General features: G+C 33.3%; 1 protein-coding gene across 1 annotated transcript; it reads left to right on the plus strand.

Annotated features, from left to right (window-relative positions):
- Positions 1 to 3,277: 3,277 nt before the first annotated feature.
- Positions 3,278 to 9,184, plus strand: LOC144834700 (peroxidasin homolog pxn-1-like). The gene is made up of 9 exons (XM_078689594.1): positions 3,278 to 3,300; positions 4,805 to 4,965; positions 5,592 to 5,771; positions 6,191 to 6,424; positions 6,723 to 7,389; positions 7,960 to 8,127; positions 8,457 to 8,626; positions 8,752 to 8,848; positions 9,109 to 9,184. Exons 1-9 carry the CDS (start codon positions 3,278 to 3,280, stop codon positions 9,182 to 9,184), a joined length of 1,776 nt encoding a protein of 591 aa, XP_078545720.1.
- The last annotated feature ends 2,659 nt before the right edge of the window (positions 9,185 to 11,843 follow it).

The following is an 11,843-nucleotide window of genomic DNA, read 5'->3' on the forward strand; positions in this document are numbered from 1 at the left end:
ATGCAAACATGCTATATCTCTGGATTTACTAGACATATTGAGTTAATTTTTGTGTCAAATTGTTCACAATGTATAATTATGTTTATAATTCAATTCAATTCAATTCAAAATTCTTTAATCATCATTATATATATATATTCAATTCTATATTAGCTTTAACAGAATATTTTTGTAGAATTGACCGGAAACCCCATTTTTAGCAATTTTGACCTTTGACCTCTCTTCGTCATATCTAAGTAACGGCAGGTCGGAGAGAATTAAAACTATGTGCAAATTGTTCCCAAGATATATGCTTATATTCAGTTTAACAGAAGATCTTACTTGAAAATGACCAGAAGTGTGGTTATTGACCTTTGACATAAATTTATTCTCTTTGATAATATAAATCTATAAATAAATAATAAATATTTGTCGTAGGGAGCCAGTTTTGGTGTCAAATTGTTCGCAATGTATATGTATATTCTTCTTAAATAAATGACTGGAACATGTATTTTGTGTGTATTAACATTTTTTACCCACTTTTCTCATCTAAATATAAAAAATAGTTGATAGTAGGCGAACATTAATTGTTTATAATAATAATAGATATATACTTATATTCACTCTAATGGATTATAATGTTTGAAAAATAACTTGTGTGAGTATTGACCTTTTAAATACTGTACATGGAGCCTATTTATGGATTTTAATTCAAAGTGGTAGGGGTGGGGGTGTGGTGGTTCGCGGTATCTTGGTATTGATTGTAACACTTTGGTACAGTATGAAGAGCACTTTCTCTTCATGAAGGAACCTATAAAGTTTTTCCGAATAATCTCACATGGGATCCTTATATAGGATCAGATCTTTTCTGTTCTCTATGGGTCATACCGGCTCTGTAATCGAAATCGGTCAAACATTTGGTCCCAATAGGCTGACCCATACAGGAAAAAGTTTCCTTTACACACAGAATTCTAAAATTCTTACCCGAATATGAATCCTCTAGGGACCCTTTTGGGATCTCTATAAATTTACATCGTCGCGATCCATCTAGGCCTCTGTATGCCAACGCGATGATATAAATTTACGTCGTCGCGATCCATCTAGGCCTCTCTAGGCCAACGCGATGATATAAATTTACATCGTCGCGATCCATCTAGGCCTAGAGAGGCCAGCGCGATGATATAAATTTACATCGTCGCGCTGGACTAGAAAGGCGCCCTCTAGAGTTATCGAAGTCGCTTATTAATAAATTGTGATTTTTTGTTGCCATTTTCATAATAAATTTTATATTATAATTATATTTACAATAAGGTGTTTGTAATGATTTACTTTTACATCTATTGTTTGATAAATATATATTCTATTCAAAGAATTAAATATATTCCATCCCATAATGATACTATTTTGTTATTTGAATTCTTCTGGTGTTTTTACATTGAACATTTTCGAAATATGTAAATAATAGGTTTCACCGATTAAAGCAAAAAATCAAAATAAAAAACAACTTACCATCACAATTACGATTCGATTTATTTATTTATTCTATAAATTAGATCTCTACATCTAGGTCGTGTCCACAGATGGTTCTCGAATACACAGTAACTTCAGCGTAAAAAAACTGGCGATTTCAAATGTACAGGGGTGTGGGTTACAATTTCGGTTTGATTTAATTTCTGTTGGTGATTATCAGTTGATATGGCTTGGGAGATAAGGTTATTCCAACATGTGGTTCCGTTGTTGTTTTCGGCTTGTCTGGAGGTAATGCAAACTTGAACTGATGAACTTAGTGTGTGAAGAACAAATACAGGTTTATACGTGCAATTGCTCTCCTGGGCATGAACGGCGACCTATTAAAAAAAATCATATTAGTTATACTTTTCTGCAGAAAAATAATAAAAGAGATTTCTTCTATTATAGTTCTAAAACTAGGGCTTACACATTTTAGGTACTGAAAAAAAATAACCTACCAACCGAGAATGGGATTAACTGTTTTGATTATATTACTTTTTTCATCAATAAATCGTTCTGGTTTAAATTTCTCTGGTTCATGCCTTGTGGTTTGGTCATGCATCACTGCCCAAATATTTGGTATAACGGTTGTACCTTTTGGTATAAAATGCCCCTGGTAGCACGTATCGTGTAGAACAGCATGGGGGATACCTGTATGTAAAACAGTGTGTATAAAATGCTTTATTTATTATTATTATTTCCCATGTTTATAACTTATATTATTCTTATTATTATTCTTAATTTTTCCTAATTTGCTAAATTGTTCAAATTCAATTCGTATTTCAATTTTTGTTCTATAAATTGCAATAAAGTATTAATCTATTTATTTCAACGTTTACATTAAAACATGCATGATATGAGATATCTAATGTTGACCTTAAATATTCTGTGGTACTGATACCCAATTAATAAGAATAAATGTTCAGGTACAATTCAAAACGAATATTATTTACCTAAATGGAGCAACGGGTCGGATACGGGTCACTTCATCACTGCCTCAGTGTACACAAGTTTCGGTCGGTCTTTCACAGTTGGAGGATTGGTCTCTCCGCACACTGATTCAATTTCGTCGTACACCTTAGCCTGGATGTCAGGATTAAGAGCTAAGTACAGAATTGCCCATTTTAAAGTTGATGCGGTTGTTTCAGTTCCAGCGATAAAAAGTTCCAGAACAATCTGTTCGGCCGATTCATTGTCAAATGCGTCAGTATTCTCGTCAGCGTTTTCAAGTTCAGATTTTGCTTTTAAAAACTCATCGATGAAGTCACGTGGATTGTTGAAGTCAATGGTTTCTGCGTGCTCTTTCAATTCAACTTTAATGAATTCATTCATAATCGTATCAATGTTTGCGATTGCCGTTTTCCAACCGCTCTCGGGAATATATCTTAAGATTGGTAGAAAGTTCAGACCAGTTGACAGGCTTATCGCTTCAAAAAGTTATTGTTTTATAATAAAGCTATTAATAAAATGAATATTCCATTCATAGTATTCGTCTGTCAATATCCGCATTACAGTATAACCTTATTTTATCAGTGTATCAATCACTCGCGATTTTCTGATATTAAGTAACCATGGTGCTGTGACGCGCTGTAGAAATATCCAATTGGATTAGTTACTAGGATCAACGGGATTTCAATGTATAAAAAAACAGTTATTCAAACCAAAACTGTAATTCAGTGGATTAATTATATCAATTTTTGAACCTTGCATTTAAAGTAATATGTTATAGCCGCAAGGTTGTTTTTTTTTTCACTGTTCTTTCGGCACCAACATAAACCGACCGGGCATAATGCGAATCGCATACGCTTTCAGGTTAGCTGCTTTCTTTCATAGTTATTAATAATTATTTTTCAGGGTTTGTAGTGTCTTAAGATTAACACTGCCTCATAATATATGGCGGCAATGTTTGCATACAGGTTGTATCTGAGATAGACCATTAATGTATTGTCCTACATCTTTTAAACACAGAATTAAGTTCACTAGTCCAAAACTTTGGGAACATGTATCAGTTCCTATCAAAAAGTGCTGAAGAAGAATTTTTCTTTTAAATTGAAACGACAGTTTTGTGTAATTATCCTTTCACTTATTATAGCTTTTATATTTAGCATTTTTCTGAAACTAAAACTCTTCATTATAGTTTTTGTCCTGTACGGTTATTTTTTAATTATTATGAAGTTAGAGAAATAAATGCTACTTTGATTGATTGATTGATTGATATAATAATTTTATTTATAATTTATAATTTTTATAATTTATTTATAATTTTATTTATTGTTTTTAGTACTACTTTAATAATCAATATTTAGTGTCTAATGTTGGCCATTTTTTGTAGGCCCAAATTGTTAATCTAAAGAACTGGTTTTTTTTTCAAAATAAACTTTTGAAAGAACCAACTATATCATTGAACTATTTATTTTATTTTAATATTTTGTTTCAGTAACTGTATTTATATTTTTATGACATTATTACCTGTTGTTGGTGAGTACCATTAATTATCTATACTTAATGTAGGGCTACAGAACGTGTGTTTATCGGTGCTATATAAAACGAGTTATTATTACTCACAACAGTCTAAGAGTAATATTGGTAAAAAGATATTTTGGCACATATGGCGTTTCATACATATAATACATGTGTAAAGTTATTTCATTTCATCTAAAGCTCTGTCTACACTATCAAATTGTATGTGACAAAAAATATATGGACATAAAGATGTCGTATCACTACCATATTTGGGCATATCGTGACCATATTTGGGCACATCCCACTTTTTTTGTCAAACTATTTTGATGTAGACAGAGCTTCGGCGTTGTGGAGGTATGACCTTTTGTTTGCAATGGTTAAAATATTAAAATTAAGGCTAAAGGTCAAATATGAATTTTAGAAATTAATATGATTGTAATCTCTTTTATAAGCAGATTCTAAGATTTCGAATTTACTTCAGCAGGACAGGTGGTATTGGAGGTACGAATACTGTTATTGTATCTGTATATGTAGGCACCATTTATTGTTATTATCATTAGAAAATGTTATTGTTAAGAACAAAAATAATCTGACGTCAGTAGGCCTAACTGTCCAACTTGCGATCGTTTTCCCACTAGGACGCAACGCAGAAGTGCATCGTAAGTGATTTGACCAATCACAAGCGACGGATTATTCGAACTGTAGCTTGGCAGTAGTCAACTCGCTTGCGTTACGTATACACGTCCTGCGCTGCGTCCTAATGAGAGGCAAGCCTTAGTAGACAAATGCCATCTTAATGACTAGAGACAAGGAACCTTATATCCTTGTGTTATTTTGTTCACGATTTCCACAGACCCGCGTGTCCTGCTGCCGGTATCAATAAAGTATACAATGACTGCCCGCCATCGAAGCGGTATAGAACGATTGATGGTTCCTGTAATAATGAATTCAAGGTAAACTGGGGGAAGGCTGGCACCCCATTGGAGAGGATAAGACCGGCTAACTATTCAGATGGTAGGATTTTATTAATGAAAAATGAAACTTCTTTGCACCTCCGCACCCCCAGCCTACGTCCCTAGATATACTTATTTAACTTATACTTTTTGAATTTTTTTTTTTTCTGGTGGAACTAGCCTTAAAGCCCTCTGGGCTTATTTATGTTTCTCCAGCATAAGTGCATTATAATTATAAAAATAAAAAAAAACACTGTAATATTATTTCACAATGATGTATCTTATGAAAATAAATTGAATTGAATTGAATTGAATTGAACTTACACTACATTTAAAGATGCCTCTCACTTCTTTAGATTGGCACCCGATGCTTTTATGTGCATCTAGGAAAATATAATGTATATAGCATCTTCAATTCAATTCTATAAAGCGTTATTATCCCAAATGAGAAATTCGTGTGGTCGTGGTAGACAAATATCAATAAAATAATGTTAAAATACAAAAATAACATTTTAAAAAGCACAACTTATCATCCAAGAGTAAGAGATCATTATAACAACTTACGAATAAAGTTTTAATTGTGACTCGTTTTAATTTTACATTAATTCTTATGATAGTGACATGTGACTAGCATGCAATGCTGTATAATGAACGTAAGTCCCAATTGTTATTTTGTATTCTCATTAGGTCGGTCGCTTCCACGTCTGTCGCACAATTGCTCTCCTCTTCCTAGCCCACGAGAAATCAGCCTAATGATGACAGCAGAAGACGAAGTTCGATACCATATGCCTGATAAAGATTTTGCCTCGTTTGTGATGGATTTTGGACAATTTTTGATCCATGATATAAGCCATTCACCTGTAGAAGGTAAGACTTTTGGAAAAACTTACATACATTAAGTACCGATCCCTTTTCCCACTTGTGAAGGACTACCAGTGGTGTAACGGCTAAAGCCTGTTTTCCTGTCGACGTTATTCGACGCTATCGTCGTTGATGATCGTTCAGTGTACCTTTGTAAATCGTTAACAGTTCAATGTTTATGTAGAAGATCGTCAATTATTATTAACGATAGCGTCGAATAACGTCGACAGAAAAACAGGCTTAGGAGCGCTCACTGGCCTAACCCAGGGGCTCAAGAGCGTCAGGAGCCCCAGAGCATGAGTAGCCCAATGTAATTGGAGGGCCCCTTAAGAGTGCAAAACCAGGGGAGTTACTCGACTTCGAAAGCATGCCATCACAGATTTTGCTTTTTCATTATCTAAAATATGTAAACCATTCATGTTTAGGAGATTTGTGTGGCAACTGCTCAACCAATGACACCTGTCTGCCTATACAGGTTGCAGACGACGATCCGAGTTTTTCAAACTGTATTCGACTCAGACGATCGCAACACGTCCCTTCAAAAGACTGCAAAGAGAATCCATGGCAACAATTGAACTCTATTACGTCATTTCTTGACATGTCTCTTGTGTATGGTAATAATGACGTCAGAGCTAATCAACTTAGAGACATATCACAAGGTATCATTTTGACATTTCATTTGATGTGAGCCTAAATAAACGTTATTTATAGTATCAAAGTTGTTTCCAAACAGTCAGTCATGTAGTCAGTCACAACACATATACATAGTTACGGCTTAGAAAATATTTCACAAATACAGAAAAAATAGTCTTCCCCAAAGTGTTTAACTACTAAAATATGAATTTACTTTCAATAATCCAACTCCTGGGAACTACTACCTAACAAAATTTGAATTTAAGACTTACGGTAATCTTAAGAAATCGTTAAATCACAATTGCTACTTTTAAATACTTTCAGGTAAAGGCTTACTAAAGTACACACTTAAGCCAAACAGTTCGTCCACACAGATGTATTTACCGAATGATCCTTACATTACAAACTGCGCCATAGATGTCAAATTAAAGTGCGGTTTATCCGGTGATAATCGAACGTCCGAACAGCCAGGTCTGACTGCTTTACATACTGTATTCCTAAGATACCATAACCAAATTGCTACCTCTTTGTCTGAGATCAACCAAAATTGGTCAAACGACCGTTTGTATGAAGAGACTAGAAGAATATTAGGCGCGATTTTTCAAAGAATAACGTACAGTGAGTATTTACCAGCGATACTGGACGCATCAACACGTAGACTTTACGGTTTGGAGTTAGAAGATAGTGGAAGAAATGGCGCGTATTATAGTCCGTTCGTTAACCCGTCAGTGCTAAATGAATTCTCGTCTGCTGCGTTTAGATTCGGACATAGCCAAGTACCCTCAAGTGTCACCCGTGTGAATAGGTACTATGAACCATACCAACCGATTCTACTTAGGTTTACGTTTCACAATGCGAGCATTGTGTATGATGAGGATAATGGAGGTATTGATGGGATTCTGCTAGGCCAGATGGTCACGCCTTTGAGTCAAACAGACGAGTCGCTGAGTGAGGAAATCACTGAACATCTGGTACCACGACCAATCGATGGGTAAGGATATCCAGATGCAATACAATTAGTCAACATCAATTAAAAAAGCATAAGTTGGTCAACAAATATTTACACATAACTGACATAATATTTTATTTATTTTTTATGTTATTCAATGAACAGCCAACAGAAATGAAATGTTCTCTACAGGCTGAGGTAAAACAAAATAATGAATACAAACACAACAATAAAAAACACAACTTTTACAATTTTATTGTTTATCGTAAAGTTTGTCATGACGTCATCTAAATTAGATAAAATAAACATAATTATTGATTACGTTCCTATATTTTTCTATTTATTTAAAAATATATAAAACATATTAGATATAGTAGAAGCTGTTTTACATTATGGTCTTGTTTTATAAAGTAAAAGGTTAAAAACATGCATGCAAAAACTCTTTCAAATTTGCTAATAAAACAGTAAAATAACAATACATAGGCCTATATATGTATTATACCATACAAGAAGGAGTGAAAAAAACAAAATGTAATTGACCTAAGCATGGATGGTTTCTAGGATGGTTATATTAATTATGAATGAAATTTATAATGATATTGTTGTATACAGGCCTGGAAGAGATCTATTTGCGATCAACATCCAACGTGGACGTGATCACGGACTTGCATCTTACAACAAAATTCGTGAAGCTTGCGGCTTAAAACTTGCACATAACTTTGATGACTTGTTGGATAGTATTAGATCATCTACGATAGAGAAACTTAAATCAATATATAAGTAAGTTCACACTTTACCACAGCATTGTTAACTTAAAAGGATTTAGTACGGTACAGGTATTATGGCCGAAAATAGATAGATATATAACATTAGAAGAAAAAACAAATACTAAAGATATAAGATATAGCCATGGAGATACTATTTTAGATCATGCATCATTTAAAAAAATGAAAAATCTTGTTCGGACAAGTACTGTAAAATCGGAGATTTTAGTTGTTTATCGTGTATACTATTTCTAAGTTGACTTAGTTTTTCTTTGATAAATTATAAAGTATTAACAAAGTACATCTTAGCGGGTAAAATAATAAACAGAAGATAATTTCTTCTAGGCACGTTGATGATATAGATTTATATGCTGGTGGAATATGTGAAACACCAGTGAGAGGCGGATCAATTGGACCTACATTTTCCTGCATCATCGGTGTGCAATTTCAAAAGTTGAAAATTGGTGATTACTTTTGGCACGAGCGGAGTAATATTCAAAGTAGCTTCACTTACGGTATGTTTGTTGAAGTTTGGTTTATAATTGGTTTGAAATTAGTCTTACGTCACAGACCCTCAAGTGGTTGTTGTAGACGTTCCTTAGTTAGTCATCTTTTTCTTATGGTTCTTTGTTATTCACAGAACAATTACAAGAAATCCGTAAGGTCACAATGGCTCGGGTCTTTTGTGACACGCTGCAAGATGTTTGGCGTATTCAACCTGATGTATTCCGTCTCCCGTAAGTTACTATACCACATTTTGTTTGCATCAAAGGTGTTTTTTTTTCTTTTGTACTATGTTTGTTCTTTATGATGTATTGTGGTTTAATGTTTTCATAATTATTTGGTGAGGTTACAGCCATTTGTAAAACCACATGAAATTAGTCACGAAATATGAAATAATGATGCATACAAATAAAGATTAAAAAAGCATAGAAATTACAATATTCAGCACAAAAAAAGCTAATGTTAACCATTTTGTACATTTTTGTTTTGTTAGATCTTACAAGAACAATAGAGTTACTTGCGATGAGTTACCAAACTTGAATCTAAACCTGTGGAACGAATCGTTTTAACTTATTTTATTAATTCATTTATAGTACTCTACTATTTATAGTACTATACTATTAATTGTACTCTACTATTTATAGTACTCTACTATTTATAGTAGGCCCTACTCTACTATTAATTGTACTCTACTATTTATAGTACTCTACTATTTATAGTAGGCCCTACTCTATTATTAATTGTACTCTACTATTTATAGTACTCTACTATTTATAGTACTCTACTATTAATTCTACTCTACTATTTATGGTACTCTACTATTAATTCTACTCTACTATTTATAGTACTCTACTATTTATAGTACTCTACTATTTATAGTACTCTACTATTTATAGTACTCTACTATTAATTGTACTCTACTATTTATAGTACTCTACTGTTTATAGTACTCTACTATTAATTGTACTCTACTATTTATAGTACTCTACTATTTATAGTACTCTACTATTTATAGTAGGCCCTACTCTACTTTTAATTGTACTCTACTATTTATAGTACTCTACTATTTATAGTACTCTACTATTAATTGTACTCTACTATTTATAGTACTCTACTATTAATTGTACTCTACTATTTATAGTACTCTACTATTTATAGTACTCTGTAATTTAATGGTGCATTTGTCGTATTCGATTGGGAACTTTCGTTGGCAACGTAAAGATTTGTTGAGTACTACTTTTTGTATTCGAATTGTAAATTTGTGCTCAACAGAAAGTCATTCGAATAGAAAACGTTGACAACGAAAGCTTTTTCGTTAAGAACAATCTCAACGCTCAAAATACTCCGTTAAAGAAGTACTCAACGGAAAAACTGTACTCAATGGTGAAAGTCTAAATCGAATACGACAATTGATATTTAATAGTGTACATGCCTATATTGTGTACCTTGTTGTATATTATGAATTATATTAATGTTATTGATTTTGTCGAATCTTAGTTGATTTAACTTATTTAATTAACAATACAAAAGTGCCCTGCTACCTTAGGCCTATACAGTAGTGTTCTGATTTAAAATTCACAGGCCTACATTATCTTGCCAAACTTTTTAAATATCGCAATAATACAATTTAATTTGTAATGTTATAGTTATTTTGCTTTTTATTTATATTTTTAAACTAGTGGACATTTGGATACAGTAATGCTTTTTAGCGGTCTCTTGTGATAGATAATTGCGATAATTTCGCGCCAAGTGAAGGAACTAGGCGACTATTTAGTCTAACAGTCATTCTACGCATGTTCAAGCTGGTGGAAATAATGTATTAGTAATTTTCTCAATATCAAACTTTTGTTACAAATCAACTGTATGGGTTTTCATGTGAAATAAATTAAAATTGATTGATTGCTATATTTCAGTGATTTGATTTAAAGTGGAGCTACACTCAGACTTTCTCAGCTTATATTATGTTTAAGTATGTTTAATTGAAAGTGATTACATACAAAAAACAGGGAAGATATGGAAATATTTTCCAAAAATTAATTTCTAAAAAATCGGTCAGAAAATAGTGTTTTTTACTACATTACACTTTTTCAGTAACTTAGGGGTTATTAGTTTACAATACGTCGCACTTAGCGACTGACGCGTTTTAGTCGCCGGTGAACGCGTTGGTGAAATGTCTCCCCTTTGGTAAATTATGTGTTGGGAAAATGGCGAATCAATTTTATACCAGGGAGTTGTAAAATAATTTTTACAACTCCCTGTTTATACACACAATTAATACGATTTGTTTAGGCCCAAGTAATATTTCCGATAAAAATGTCAGCATAATTTACATGTAACATCATTATTTGCACTGTACAACAACAGCATAATAATCTTAATCAAATTGCTTATTAATTTTAAGCTAGGCCTAGCTAAATCGTCTGCTCAGCCTAGCTAGCTAGGCTTGAATTCATGTCTAGGTAGGACTGTAGTCATGGGTTCGAAAATGCTTGGTCGTTTCGTCCCATTTATCGTTCCTGGGTTTTCTCGCACATTAAGAATTGTGAAACACAAAATTCTCCACAAAACAAGACTGGTATTGCTCAGAATAGTAAAGAATAGTAACGGATGTGGAAGCTTATGTCTGACTGAAAAGCAACTATTCAGGCACCCTATCATGGCACATATGGGTAGGCCGAGATTGGGTTCCAGAACAAACTTCACTGGACTGCTGTAGTGTAAGGCTATCAGGCAGCCAGCTAGGAGGCCAAGCAGCATCGTTACATACCTAGACTCTAGTAGGCCTAGGCCTAGCTTTATTGAATATATAGCCACGTCTTTCTCAAATCTCGTTAAATTTGACATTTTAGTAATAATCTCATAATCACTTATTACACTGTGAAACATGATAGGGTCACATCCAGAATGTTTTAATATACTTTTCGCCCGTCAAAAATAACATCGCGACAATAACAGATCGCCAGCTGCAGTGTGAAAAATGTCGTGAGAAATGTCACGTGATCATACTCCCTAGCAAAGTAAAAAACCCAATTGGACCCAACGGGGGAAAGTGTCTATTTACGCGAAATTGCGCAGTGTATACGCAATAACAATACCAGAAATGAAAAGATCTGAAAAAATTACATATAAAAACATTTTCCTTTTTTTTTTTAGTGAAGAAATTAATTTTTTAGGAATATTCAAATATACCCCCCTTTTGCATGTAAAAGAATAGGAAATTACAAGGTA

This window comes from Antedon bifida, chromosome 2, assembly GCF_963402885.1.
Source record: "Antedon bifida chromosome 2, ecAntBifi1.1, whole genome shotgun sequence".
Taxonomy (NCBI): Eukaryota; Metazoa; Echinodermata; class Crinoidea; order Comatulida; family Antedonidae; genus Antedon; species Antedon bifida.